Below are 15,606 nucleotides of genomic sequence, written 5' to 3'. Positions count from 1 at the left end.
TTCTGGTTCTAAATTAGATGTTGGAATGGATTATTGTGGGCATCTGAGAAATGCTGTGATCAACCCCTTAATCCATCATGGGCAAGATGGTGTACAAGATGCTGTAAAAGCTATGACCACCTATGATCTCTTGCGAGAGGACCTGGAATCCTTGTTAGAACTTAGTCAGTGGCCGGGAAGCAAGGATCCAATGAGTAGGGTTGATAGCAAGGTTAGTAGCATACCTAACGTTTCTGTATATAATCATATGATATCCCCCCTAAACCAATGCATGTTCTTATGATGCAGGAGTATACGAAAGGGAAACTGAGGCCCACAGTTTAGGATCGCCCCTACCTTGGGCTTCAGTCCATGGGTTGCTAATTTTTTTGTTCTTCCTCTTTCCTTTTCCTTAGCTTCTTCAATCCCCTCTCTTGTCCACTTCCTAAGGTATAAGAGTCATGTTGAAAGGATGAAAGACTGGCTTTGTGTTGGTGCTGAATGGCCTCAGAGAGCCATGGGCATAATATTCCCTTGTGTCTTCCCCACATATTTCAGACCCACCATGGCCAATAATGAAGATTTTGTACCCATATTAGGGGCATTGGGGATTACCCCTTCATGAGCAAGCCTAACTGAAATGGCCTTCTCTGGTTTCCCAAGCCCTACCTCTAATTTGATTACGGTTCTAACCACTGCTACTACTACCCCTTTCTTGATGCTTGCTGCCAACATGATCCATTTGGAATCATCCACCTGGGCTGTTACTCAACCTTCAGAATAGATCCCTTCCTCTTTCCCAACACCCTCCACTCCATCTCCTCCTGCACAGTCTTTCTTTTTATACCATCCCTTCTCTAAATATTATTCATCCTTGTTGTTTTCCTCTGACTAGTACTACCTTACTCCACACTTTGCTCTCTTCCTCCCACCCTCATCCTTTAATGCATTTACCATTATAGAATACAGAATTGTGCTGCTTTTATATAATTTTTATCCTCATCCCATCCCTATTTTTTTCTTATTTATTTGTTTTTATCTTTTTTATTAAAGCATTAGTAATTATTATTTATTTATTTTTTTTTTTTGACAGTCCATATATAAAAAGCACATGAGGCTAAGTTGTTTGCATCATTCTCATTTAAAAGGACTAAACCCTCTTTCAAAAATGGTTGTTGGGTATGTATGGGGAAACTGCTTAGAGTTGTATTCAGTCATTTGCATACATAATCTTTGCAAATTATTAATCAAAAACAATTGGATTGGAAGGCGTGGTGAGTTGTCCAAACACTTATGAAGCATGTGATTGGCAGTTTCCATTTTTTTACCAGAAGTGCATGGAGGTCACATTATTACTATTTTAACTTTTTATGAAGGGCATTCAATAACCCAATTTTTAAATTTCTGTCTTTCCATCTATTTAAATTTTCATTATGAAGTATCACTTTCAGTATAAAAAGACTTTCGCTTATTTTTCTAATATTAAAAAATAATTAACTTTAACATAATATTTTTTACATACATACTTTGTACTGCTAGACTACAGCATATTGCCAGGGAATCTTTATGTAAATTCTATTTCATGTATAAATGTTAATTTACATTTTGAAAGAAAAATCTCTCCAAATACTGTTTCACAAATCATAGTAATTTGTTTGCAAGATTGCTACAAGTAAAAGCCTATATAGGTATATGCCTACCTCTGACGTTATGCAGTATCAGTATAGTGCTATACTATTCCTCTAAGAGGCCACCAACTTTTATGCCTACATTGTCATGATTACCTTTCATAGATATGACCTTCTCCCATAAAGTTTATATAGATAGAGAGTCCTGCTCTGTTTAATTATATTTATCCCTCCCTCGTCAATTTTGGAAATGTTTGCATTTTAGCTACCTTGCTAAGCACTGTCACCCAACAACCTGCTGCCCTCTATTGTTCAACCTAGTAGTAAAAGCATTCAGATTGCCCTGCACATTCATGAATGTGTGCCACTTGTAGGTGCTTGTATGAAGTATTTTATAGAAGCTAACCTACCTTCAAGTCTGATTCTGTGGTAGCAGTTCTAAGATTCAACTTGGCCTCACTCTATGTAAGTCCATATAGGAAGCACACCATCAAATATTTTCTCTTGCTACTGATTTCAGCATCTCCCCCAGTATCTCTTTTCCGTATCCCTTACCATCCTTCCTTCTCACTTTACATATTGCACCAAGCAATCTAAACATTCCACCCCTCTTCTTTTTCTTCTCTTAAAAAACCTTTGTTTCTCTAACCTTTCCACCCAACTCCCATCCAGAAACTCTTAGGGACATCCAAAATTTTCTTAACCTGACCCAAGGGAATGCTGCTCTTCATCCACCCTTCAATTTCTCTACTCTTATTCCTTCTACATCCATCCTCATCCTCATCATATTCCCCCTACCCTTCTTTTCTCCCACCCTTTCCCAACTTATACCATCCTCCCCTTATCCATTTGCACCATCCCCCTTCTTTCCCATTATCTCTTCTGCTCCCTCTTGGTTGCTTATATAACTCCCATCTATCACAAGTGTACCATCCCAGATCCTTCCCTTCCTGATGTTATTTCTGATACTTAACCCTTCCTTGGGCCCTTATCTGATTCCCTGGATTCTTCTCTTCCTACTTCTCAGGCACCCATTGTTCCCTCTTCCTTCCTCAGACACATAGATACCCTCCTTTTAATTTAATTCCCCTTCACCCTTAATCCCCTTCCCTCTTATGCTAATCCCTGCCTTACTTCATTTGCTCTTTACCTTTTTCACCACCATACTATCCTATTTTTAATCCTTTTCCCACACTAATTTACCATGGGTCTATGACCTCGGGTATCTAGCACATATCATTTCTTTTAGCCATTAATCATTAATCATACAGTCTTATTAACATAATGAAATTTAAGATATTACCTCAATTAGAGTTACCTACAATTATGGAAAACAGAATGAACCATTATGTGATATTTCTAGGTCAAAGCTGCCTTCACACGCCTTTATAACAAAGAAAGCCAGCCAAGTCCATATGTTTCTGTACAAATATCCAAAAAGAAGGGAAACAGGGGTGGAGATGACATGTATGATGAGGAAGAAGTAGAGGAAGATGAAGAGGACACCGATGATGTAGCTTCAGATGCCATGATTAAGGCTAGTTTCTTGTAATGTCAGAGTGATTCATAAAGTATTACTTATTGGAAGGGTTTTGTATGTGGTTTGATATATGAAACTGACTGATTTATACATTTCTTTTCATATACTATACCCCCTAATATTTTATTTCAGTAGATGTTTAAGAAAATGTTATACCTTTATTCACAGATCAAGAAGGGTGGACAAAAGAAGGTGACAGAAATTGGCAAAGTAAAAGGCAAAGGATTACCCAGCAGTAGAGGAAACAGTGGAAGAGGGAGAGGAAGAGGGAAGAAGTAAGAAGTAAGAGATAATAGGGATGATGGAAGCATGTTAGTGTCAGTATTTCTGTAAGGTGTTACAGATTTATATAAGAGTTCTTTGAAATTCACTTGAATTAGTATGATATTCTTTTGGAAAGTATTGAAACTGTAATGAGAAGTAAAAGCTATCTGTAGCTGCTGAAAATATGCAAAAAAATATATTATTTGAAGAAAGAGAAATCCTAGTTTTGTTCAATGGTTACAGAAAATGAAATTATTAACAAGACACAACTACTCATTAACCTATGTGTAGGTGCAGACAGATACAAACATTTAAGTGAAAAGTTAGTTTTGACATCAAGTACAATAAAGTATTTTATATATTCATAAGGACAATTGTGTAAAAAAAGAAAAAAAGGATTTTTTAGCTTTAGGTGTCATATATAATGCTGGTGTGTCTATACTATATTTAACTTGTTTCATTGTCAGATTGATGGTAGTGAAGCTGTAAACATCTTTAGATGTGTACTTCATACTAAATACATACCAGATTTTGTAGGTATGTCATTTGTCATAATTAAAGTAAATCAGTCATTAAGTTCTAACCAAGAAACCAGGTATTCAGTGGAATTCCCATGTCTTTCCCTAGAGAATATTCCATATAAGTAGTAAAACATATATCAGTATCATAAAATGTTTTGCTTATACATTTTTCTAAATATATTCTTGTTTTACTCACTTTCAGTAAAAATCCTGTTTAGAATTCTAATGTTGAATCCAAGGCATGGAGATTTAGTGGATTTCAACAATATTTGTAGTATGGTGATCCATTAGGATGTGCCCCATTGTTTTTATACATATATAAATAAAATCTTCCTGTATTTGAAATTGCAAGTTGTTATTAAAGCGTGAACTTGATATGGTTGATGTTGAGGCTAATTTATTAATCAGACCAATTTTACATACTGAAGAAAGTGTACCTGCCAAGCATGGGTCATCTTTAGCATTCAAATTAACCATTAACCATCCACCATCACAAACATCACTGCAATGGCCAAGTATGCTAAGTGAAACTGGAAATCTATTAGATCTTGGCTACAGAGTATCCTCTTCGATGAAAGTATGGAATAGTTGTAAAGAGCTAGACTATATTCAAATTTTCCATAACTTTACATCCCATCTTTGTCACGTGGTATTTTTTATAAAGATGTAGTATTTAAGATTTCGTATTATTGTCCTCTTCCCCATCCCGTTTTCGTTGTTGTCCTGGGGATTATAAGACGGAGACTTGAGGCCCATTGTTGGGGATCATCCTGACCTTTAAACCTTGGCCCTCGACTCAACTAATTTTGCTTGGTCTTTTCTACTCCCCCTTTCCTTTTCCTTCGCCCCTCCCCAATCCCTTGCCCGTTGTTGTTGTGGGGGGCTTTGGAGACTGAGACCCGAGGCGGGGGATCTCCCCCCTCTTATCTTTCCCAATCTAATTGCTAAGATGTAAGAGTCGTGTTGAAAGGATGAAAGGTTGACCTCGTGCCAATCATAAAGGAGTGGAGATTGGGAGCCTATACGTGAACAAGAGAAATGGATGGAGCAGATTTTAGAGGTAGAGAAACAAAAGCTATGGAAGTGATTGATGTTATTAACAACTGGATAAGTTGATGGAAAACTTTTATGGAAGGGCCAGAGGCGAAGATGGCTAGATCATCTATATACAGTGATGAACGGATTCTTGGTGGTAAAGCGGAAACTAATCCGTTTACAGCTATGAGGAACAGTGTGGTGCTCAGTACACTGCCTTGTGGGACACCTTCAAATTGAGGAAAAGAGGGGGAAGTGGAAAAGGCAAATCTGACACGGAAGGTACGGTCAAAGAGGAAGGATTTCATAAAAACATCCATGTTTCCACTTATTCCGTGGAGACATAGCTGTTGTAGTATATGGTGCAGCCAAGGAGTATCGTGCTTTTTCGAGATCAAAAAAGACGGCTAATATGGACTCATGGCGTGCAAATGCTGATGTGATTAATGTTTCTACATAGGCTAGTGGATTAGCTGTGCTTTTGCCGCAAAGAAATCCGAAATGATTGTGGTATTTTAGGTACCACATTAACCTGAAATTTATCATCCTCTCCATTGATTTGCATAGGCAGCTTGTAAGTGGCGGTAGTAGTCTTGGGGAAAAGTACCTGTTTTCTTAAGTTTCAGGAAAGGTAGTACTATGGCTTCTCTCCAGTGGGGAGGAAAGTTTCCAGTCGTCCATATGTTATTGAATATTGAAAGAAAGAAGGATAAGGAAGTAGGAGAAAGGTGTCGTAGCATACGGTAATGTATATTGTCTGGGCTTTCATGGGTGTTGCAGCATGACTGAAGTGCATGATAGATCTCCGAAGAAAGGGTGGATTATAAGGTTCTGTAGATGACAGGGAGGAGATAGGAGTGCGCTCGTTGTCCAATTTAAAGGAAGAGAAATGAGGAGAAAGATGAGAGCCACTACTGACTTGGCTGAAAAAGGCACCAAGTTCAGTAGCTACTTGACGAGGATCAGAGATGAGATTATTATGAATATGGAGGACAGGGGCAAGATGAGGAGGATATTTTCCGGATAATTTATTGATTCGCCGCCAGAATGCAGAGATTGGTTTGGAGGTTGTTATGGAGGATACATAGTTTTTCCAGTTGTTTGTCATGGAGTTATGGATTGTACGGCGAAGCCTTCATATACTTACAAAAAGCTGATGCTTTTTTAAAGTATACGAAGGCTGTTAATTGACTGGGGGTGCCCCTCTTGTGTCGGTAGCTATTCCAAGCTGCGCGCTTCAAATGAAACGCTTTCAAGGTTCCACCATGGAACACATTTTGAGGTATAAGGTTGGGAGGTTCGAGGGATGGTTATATCGGCTGTATTTAGAACATTAGTTGTGAAGTATTGGAGCATTTCTGAGGAAAATCCGGATAACTCTGCAAGGTATGGTGCTTTGTAAAGGAGGTATGATATATGGTGTTTTATGATGGACAAGTATGGAAGGGGCAAATATAGAGAGAGGGAGTGACATAAAATGGTAGTTGGGAAGTGGTACTGGAGGATGTGTGAGGAAGGTTTCTTGGAGGCAGACGATAGATGGATTGCAAGAGGAGAGAAGATGGCGGAGGTCAGGTCTGTGTGAACGAAAGCCTCTAATGTTCCACTGCAGCAGAGCCATTGCAGATCATTCAACAGCTATTATGGGTGGTAATGTATGTCCGAGAGGTAAGGATGTCTGGGGGTTAAGACATGGGAGCAGGGGATGGAAGTGGCAGTGTAGTATCAAGAGAGTCCCCCCCCAATCCCTTGCCCTTTGCTGTCGTGGGGGGGCTTAGGAGACGAAGACTGAGACCCAATACAGGGATCTCCCCTGCCTAGGGCCTCAGCCCTCGGCTCAACTAATTTTGCATGGTCTTTTTCCTCTCCAGCTTTTGTTTCCGTCTCTTTTCCATCCCCTTCTGCTATCTACTTCCTAAGGTGGGAGAGCCGTGCTGAGAGGATAAAAGGCTGACCTAGTGCCACTCCTGAACGGCCTGCGGGAACTATGGGCACGGTTCTCCTGACTAATCTAGCCCTTACCTTCAGTAGCGAAAGGAGTTGGATCGATTAGGCCTATTTACGTAATCCAGGTACCCCATGACCAGTAATGAAAATGTAATCCCTTTATTAGAGGCTATGAGGCTAGCCCCTTTATCAAATAGCCCCAACCCAGGCTCTCCTTTGACCACGGCTCCGAACACTGAAACTACTGCCCACTCCTCAATGCCTACTAGTGCATTACCCACCCAAGCAGAGAATCAATCTCCAGAAGACATTCCTACCCACCCAACTTCCTCTAATTCAACTCCACCCCTGCAACTTTCATCAAACAACCAATCCTCCCTTATTACTACCTTGCAACCTTATTCTCCATCATTCCGTAATACTCCCTCTTCCACACGTCCCCGACCATCCACCACCACCAACCCTACAGATATCTTAAATACTCTGTTTAGCCCAGCTAAATGGGATCGATTTTTCGTGATCCCTTCTACAGCTCCTTACTCAGGCAACACTCTTCTCTTTCAACAATGCCTCCAAAAACAAGTAGGCAGAGTCCCTTTTTATACCAGACGCGATCGCTCCCGTCTGGTAACAGTCAGATCAGAAACTGAATCTATAGCACTCAAATTTAAGTAATCATTCTGGCAACCCCATTCCTGCAGAACCTCATCCAACCCTTAATACCTGTACCGGAACTGTCTCTCTCTCCCCAGCAAACTGCCTAGTCGATACCAAAGATTGGTCAGACTGTGGAGAAGACTTATTAGGATGCCTCAAAGACCAAGCTGTGAAATCAGTACATTGCTACACCATTCCTCCTAAAGGTCAACAAAAGAATCCGACCAATATTGCCAAAATTACCTTCCGTACACATAACCTTCCCGTACGTATCTACATTGGTGGACAATCCCTCCCTGTTCGACCATACCAACCCCCTCCCCGTCATTGTCAAAACTGTTGGCACTTTGGACATCCTGCCAAACATTGCCGTTCCACAGACCGATGCCCCACATGTGCCCAACCTGGTCATAATCGATCAAACTGCTCAGCACAAACACGAACATGTGCTAACTGCGGCGGCCCCCATAATGTATTTTATAGAGGCTGTCAAGTTTGAATCTGAGGTAGCAACTCTCAGATACAAAAATGGTCACACTTTACGTGAAGCCAGACAGGAAGCACGTCGACAAGGTTTCTCTCATACTCCATATTCTAGCAACATCGTTCGCTCAGCCCTTCCCCCTCCACCTCAAAATGTCCCCATTACCACTTCTACATTCTACATCCCTCAGACCAATTCCTTTGCCACTCTAAACCCAGACACCCCAATCTCAACCACAGCTATCTCAACTACAGCCCCAACACCAACCACTCTCCCTCCCCGCACTACTCGCAGTAGACAGACTAAACGTTCTAACCCTTCTTCCCCTACAGCACAGTCACCTCCACCTACCTATACCTTTGTTCCTGAGACACCAGTCTCCTCTTCCCCCCCTCATAAGAAAACCTTTGTTCCACAAAATTCTCCAACCAATTCCATTGCAAAAACAATTACCTTCTCACAAAACTCCAACAAACTTCACTGGATGACATTCAAAGCTATATGCTTGAAACACAAGATCCCATAACTCATGCTCCCTCCACACTTGAAGTTGTTGCCGATATTCATACCCCTCCTACTAATATTCCCCCTACACCCCTTCCTCCTCCTCCCTCTCAACACAACCTAACCCCCTCAATCCCATCCACCACTGATATCCATCCTCCCAATACCCATCCTCCTGATATGCATCCCCTCTTACTCACAGCACCCCTACACCCTTTCCTCCTAATCCCTCCCAAGACAACACATCCCCTTCAACTCCAACTATCCATCCTTCCGATATTCATCCTCCTAACGCTAATACTCCCCACACATCTACTCCCTCCCAACACAACCCACCCCCTTCAACCCCAAATATAGACACATTCTCCCTCCCTCCATCCCCTCTATCCTTTGCACTCCCTCCCGGATACACACGAGAATCACTCATGGCACAACAATGCCCTTCTCCAGATTCCCTACCTCCTAATATCCCTCCTTTACACCCCCTAGCTCCTTCCCCTTCAAATTCCCCAACACGTACATGTGTTATCATTCATAAATCAACTAGGATATAGCTCTCCTACATTGGAATATTCGCGGTTTCCGCTCTCATAGATCAGACCTACGTCATATCCTTGCTTCTTATAATCCATCTATTATCTGCCTCCAAGAGACTTTCCTCACACACCCTCCTATTCCAATTCCCAATTACCATTTTATCTCTTCCCACACTCCCTTTATGTCTCGTCTATACTTATCCATCATAAAACACCTTATGTCATACCTCCCATACAAACTACTGTCCCGTGCACAGCTATTCGCATCTTTTTTTCGCCGCTGGATCACAGTGATTTCAGTCTACTTCTCCCCATCCCATCCCATTGACTTTACTGCCTTTGACACTTCAACCACCTTTCCTCATAGTTGGTGACTGCCTTTGACACTTCAACCACCTTTCCTCATAGTTGGTGACTGCCTTTGACACTTCAACCACCTTTCCTCATAGTTGGTGACTGCCTTTGACACTTCAACCACCTTTCCTCATAGTTGGTGATTTCAACTGCCGCCACACTCTGTGGGGTGACTCTACCACCAACTCCCGAGGCCGATCTCTAGAACGCTTCCTCTTCACAAATAACCTAAGTATTCTTAATTCAGATCGCCCCACACACTTTGACATGCGCACACAATCCTTTTCATGCCTTGACCTCTCTCTATGCTCTCCTACTTTACATCTAGATTTCCATTGGTCAGTTCTAGACCACTTCCCCTATAGTGACCACTTCCCAATACTCCTTTCTCCTACTTCATATGTACCACTTCCTAATCCTCCACGCTGGTGCTTTGATAGAGCTGACTGGCATACTTTCACTTCACTCTTTACTATACCTATCCCTCCACCCCCTTACCGTCCATTTCAGATATGCTACATTGTTTTACAACCACGATCCTAAGAGCTGCCTATACAGCCATTCCTCGAACTTCAAGACCTTATACCTCTAAATGTGTTCCATGGTGGAATTCTGATTGCACCAAAGCGCTCCGCTTAAAACGAACAGCCTGGAACAGCTATCGCTACAAACGAGGCACCCCTCACCAGCAATCAGCCCTTATTTCCTTTAAAAGAGCATCTGCCCATCTTCGCCGTACAATTAAAAGCAGCAAAACAAATAGCTGGCAAAATTATGTTTCCTCAATTACATCTACATCTATTTCAGCTGTTTGGCGACGGATCCATAAACTATCAGGCAACATCCCCCCCATCCTGCACCCGTCCTCCATATTCGAGATATTCTCATCTCTGAGCTTGTCGAAGTAGCTAATGAACTGGGCAACTATTTCAGCCAGGTCAGTAGTGGCTCTCACCATTCCCCACACTTTTCTTCCATTAAAACCATCAAGGAACGCACCCCTATTACCTTCACCGTATCCTCTTCTTCTTCTTCTGAACTCAACGCTGCATTACAGTCGTGCCACAACTCATATGAAGGCCCTGATGGTATTCACTATTGTATGCTCCGACACCTCCCATCTTCCTCTCTATCCTTCCTTTTAACTATTTTCAACCACATACGGACGTCAGGAAATTTTCCTTCTCATTAGCGAGATGCTCTTATCCTACCTTTCTTAAAACCCAATAAATCAGGTACCCTACCCCAAGATTACCGCCCATAGCTCTAACTAGCTGCTTGTGCAAACTACTAGAACGAATGGTTAACCCGCTTAATGTGGTATCTTGAATCTCATAATCTCCTTCCCCCTTCCCAGTTTGGTTTCCGACGTGGCCGAAGTACAGCAGACCCACTTGCCCATTTCGAGACATATATTACATCGGCATTTGCACGCCATGAATCCGTATTAGCCATATTCTTTGATCTAGAAAAAGCATATGATACCACATGGCGATACCATATCCTCCAACAATTGTCCTCCTTAGGTGTACGTGGAAACATGGGCGTTTTCATCAAATCCTTCCTTTCTAAAAGTACCTTCAAGGTCAAAATTGCCTCTTCCACGTCATCATCCTTTCCTCAATTCGAAGGCGTCCCACAAGGAAGTGTGCTTAGTACCACTTTATTCCTTCTTGCTGTAAATAACAGCCTCAGTTCTACCACCAGGAGCCCGGGCATCACTATATGTTGATGACTTAACCATCTATGCATCTGGCACATCCATACCAGATCTCTGTCAATTCCTTCAGTCTGCAAGAACATCAGTAACTTCTTGGGCCACCAACCATGGCTTTTGCTTCTCTACCTCTAAATCTTTCCCCATCCTTTTTTCTCGCTCATATACGGCTCCCAAACCCCCACTCTTCTTATATAACGCTCCACTCCAATACCATTCTTCTGGCAAATTCCTAGGCGTTATATTTGATTCCAAATTGTCCTGGCGAGACCATATCTTGTACATCAAAGAAAAAGCTCAACGCCGCCTCCGAATCTTACAAACTCTTTCACATATCTCCTGGGGCTCAGATCGCAAAACTCTCCTCAATCTTCATGTTACCTTGATTCTCTCCACTCTAGATTATGGATGCCATATCTACTCCTCTGCCTCAACCTCTCTTCTTGCTCACCTTGATACAATCCACCATAGCGGTTTCCACTTAGCCCTATGTGCCTTCCGCTCCTCTCCAGTTGAGAGCCTATATACTGAATTAGGCATGCCGTCCCTTTCTCGACGTCGAGCACTTCTCTCTTTGATGCTATGCTCGATTTCACCAATTTTCCCTTACCAAACTAACTATCCCACAATCCTTACTTCATACCTTTACCTCTTCTCCACGTTTACCAACTCCTCTCCCCGTACGCATGGATACCCTACTCTCCCATTTCCCTTTTCCTCACCTCCGACCTCTCCCAATTTCTGTCCATTCCATTCCTCCATGGCTTATACCTAACCCCTGTATTTGTTCCTCAGTTTTCCCTGACCCACCAAAATCAGATATCCCCCCCTCTATCCTTCTCACTCCTTTCCTTGACCATGTCTCCATTCATTCCTCCAGTATTCATGTTTACACTGACGGTTCCAAATCCATCTCAGGAGCTGGATTCGCAGTAACATTCCCAAATTACACTTTCAAATACACCCTCCCTCCTGAATCTAGTGTCCTTACTACAGAAATTTTAAGCCTTTTGGCCTTAAGACGCATATACTCATCCCCCTTCCTCTTTTACTATTTTTACTGACTCCCGTAATTCTCTAACCCTCATAAAGTCTATATACTCGACTAATCCCCATGTCTGTAAGATCCAGAACTGGTTGTTCTAACTATCCACACGTCACAAATCTGTCAGATTTTGCTGGGTACCCAGCCATGTTGGAATCCCCGGCAATGAACAGGCAGATACTCTTGCACGTTATACCGCAATGTCCACATCACCTCAACTACGCTTCTCACATATTCCAACTACGGATTATTACCCCCACTTTAAAACCTTCTTGTATACCCGATGGCAATCTTTTTGGTCAAGACCACAATAAATTACATACTGTAAAACCATCAATTTCCTCTTGGTCAGCTCCATTTCACAAAAACAGACGTTGGGAGACGGCCCTCGCACGCTTACGTATTGGCCACACTCGCCTAACACACGCCTATCTAATGTCACGCTCAGACCCACCCCTATGTCCTCTATGTAACGTCTTTCAGTTCCACACATTCTCTTGTCCTGTCCACGCTTTAATACAGCACGTACCTCTGCTTTTCCACACCTATCCTCCCTTCACCGACCTCCTAACATATCAGACATCCTTACAGAATCCCACAGCTTCTGCCTTGACAACCTGTTCTCCTTCCTCAGATGCATAAATATCCTTCACTTGATCTAACTCCCTTACCTAAACCACCATAATCTTTTCCCCCATCTTCAACCTTTCAACACTACTCTAGATAGTTGACACATAGCAACTATCACCCGACATCCCCCTTTACTATACCTTCTTATAGTGCTATATGGCCTTAGATGTCTAGCACATTTATTTTAACCATTAACCATTTCGCTGTACAGACCGCTGTGTTTTATATGAGCTGTCCTGCCTATAAGTTTGAATGTGAAGGCAGACAGGAAGCATGACGACGATGTTTTTCTCAACTTATTTCAAAATAGTCCTACGTTTCTGCAAATCCCAAGGTATCTTTCCCCCTATACCCAGAACCTACGCCCTATGTCTACTCACCCTATCCACCAGTCCAATCCATTTTCCATCCTAAATCCAGATACCCCAATCTCTACCACTTTCCCAATACCTAACCCTCCTCCTCACTTTAGTGGTTGTGCCAGACAACGTAAACGTTCCACTCTATGCTCTCCTACACCCTCTTTATCTGTTCCTCAGATATCTATCTCCTCTTCTCCTCCTTATAAGAGAACCTTTGTTTCTCAGTCCTCTATACCTAATTCCCCTCCATAAACCCTTGAAGACATCCAAAACTTCCTAAAGATGACCCAAGGGAACACTCCGCTCCCTCATCCCCAATCCCTCTGTTCGTACTCCTGCTACATTCAAAGTATTTGCAGATATTCATCCTCCTCTTCCCCAAGTTCCTTCCACCCCTCTTCCTCCTACACCCTACCAACATACCCCACCCTCTCTACCACTTCCATTTGAATACTCACACGAATCTTCTCTACCACAACAGTGTCCTACAGACCCTCCTCTCCAGACATTTTTCCTGAGGCTTCACCACCTTCCCCTTCCCCGTCTCCTTTTCTCAACCCCTGGACTCTTCGCCTCCTACTTCTCCAACGGCCACCTCTGTTTTCCTTGATCAATGTCCCTACTCCTTCCCCAGTCACAATACCCTTCCCCAGACCCTACCGTCCCTACTGAACCCCCAGACATTACTCCTTCACCTATTCCTGATCCTTTATCTCAACTCTCAGATACCTAATCCCCTACTACTAAGACAACCATATTTAACGTTCTCACCTATTATCCCTATTCCTTCCCCAGTCACAGATATAATGCAATTCACTCTGCTTGCTTAACCTTTCCCATTTATTTATCACTGCTCTACTTCATTTACTTGCCTCCTTTCCCTTTTCATTACCATACTTTCCTATAACACACTCTAATCTTTGATATCTAACACCCTCCCCTCTCCCCGGATTCTTCTCTTACTCTTCATGTAAAGGAATCAAGGATTCCTTGTCTGATATTATATATATATAGAATTTAGATCAAGAATTTATTTGATTTAACGTATTAACATGAGAATGATTATTTAATTTCATTTAGTTTGTAACGTTGGCTACAGTGACGTTAGAGTTGTACGAACGCCCTACAAAAACGCATTGTTGTGAATCCGTGGAGCCCCTTTAGAGAGCCACGTGAGACGTCTTGTGCTGCGTACTTTTAAATTATTCTTGTTTTATGAAGATTTGGGCTAGCCACACTGTAAGTCAACTATTTACACTGTTAATAATGTATTGTTCAGATGTTAGAGCATATGTTAATAACAAAGTTGTGTCTTTTACGTGATATATAACTTGAAATTATGTGATATAAGTAAGTGCCATTCCTATTGTACTCTTATATTTTTACCAAGCTTTATTTCAGTTATATACCAAAGAATAATGCTCCGACATCGTCGCCCCCGCTATCGGGGCCAAGTTTGTCGCTAACGGGGGGTTTCCGCGCAATAAAACCTACATATTTGCATTGTATAGAGTGAGAGGAATCCAACGATACCAAAATCGTCGATATCGGTTATGCGGACGTAATATAGAAAATTACCATAATGTTTTGTTTCCTTTTCATTTAAAGTATCTAGTCTTTAGTTATTGATCTTTTATAAAGTGCCTTAATTAACTCAGGAAATGTCATAAAATAGTATAAGGAATAAGAAGTCATTTGTTTGTTCAATGTTTACATGTATGCTAGTCTTGCAGTATTTTTATAATTTTCTATTGATTTGTTCTTAATATTTCTATCTCATATTGTATTAATATTATTTGATATTTGTATGATTCATTTACTTTATTTGTGTACAACTTTTTATTTCCAAAACTGTGAAGATTTATTTTCTTACAGCTTTTCACCTCACAATCGCGTGCACGCTCACGCGTACGTGTATGTTGTCATCTTGCAAGTTGGATACTCTGCTCATACCTACCAGCTTGGGAACATGACAGTAAAGGTTTAACTGACTGCTAGTGTTTTACTGGAGGCAGTACACTTCATGTATCTATTCTTCCTTGAAAATTTATCCTATACCCAGTGACAGATACACTATAATTTACTCGATCGCCCTCCCCTTCCCTCTATACTAATTTCTGCTCTAGTTCACTTACTCCCCTATTCCCTTTTCACTACCATACTATACTATAATGCTCTTAAACCTTTGACATCTAACGCATTTTATCGTAATCTTTAACTTTGCCCTTTCCGACGCAATACTTTACCATAGTGCTACATGACCCTTGATGTCTAGTACATTTATTTTCAAACATTAAATATTAAACATCGACAATAGTATCTGGAGATGCTTGTATTTGTGCAGAAGGACCAAGCTACGCGTTTTCAAGGCCCTGAAAATGCCAGTTTTGCTATACAGTAGTG

The 15,606-nt window shown here is 41.6% G+C and overlaps 2 protein-coding genes across 2 annotated transcripts; both read left to right on the top strand.

Annotated features, from left to right (window-relative positions):
* The first annotated feature begins 6 nt into the window (after positions 1-6).
* Positions 7-4,609, top strand: LOC138864549 (replication factor C subunit 1-like). The gene is made up of 3 exons (XM_070132117.1): positions 7-211; positions 2,971-3,144; positions 3,316-4,609. The coding sequence occupies exons 1-3, from the start codon at positions 26-28 to the stop codon at positions 3,424-3,426; spliced, it is 471 nt and encodes a 156-aa protein (XP_069988218.1). The 5' UTR covers positions 7-25; the 3' UTR covers positions 3,427-4,609.
* A 2,195-nt stretch (positions 4,610-6,804) lies between these two features.
* Positions 6,805-15,195, top strand: LOC113810144 (platelet glycoprotein Ib alpha chain-like). Its single transcript, XM_070132118.1, has 3 exons — positions 6,805-14,442; positions 14,605-14,764; positions 15,079-15,195. The coding sequence occupies exon 1, from the start codon at positions 8,042-8,044 to the stop codon at positions 8,579-8,581; it is 540 nt and encodes a 179-aa protein (XP_069988219.1). The 5' UTR covers positions 6,805-8,041; the 3' UTR covers positions 8,582-14,442; positions 14,605-14,764; positions 15,079-15,195.
* Positions 15,196-15,606: the final 411 nt, after the last annotated feature.

Source organism: Penaeus vannamei, chromosome 17 (genome assembly GCF_042767895.1).
Source record: "Penaeus vannamei isolate JL-2024 chromosome 17, ASM4276789v1, whole genome shotgun sequence".
NCBI lineage: Eukaryota > Metazoa > Arthropoda > Malacostraca > Decapoda > Penaeidae > Penaeus > Penaeus vannamei.
The sequence above is the reverse complement of the archived record's forward strand: the minus strand, read 5'-3'. Positions and strand labels throughout refer to the sequence as shown.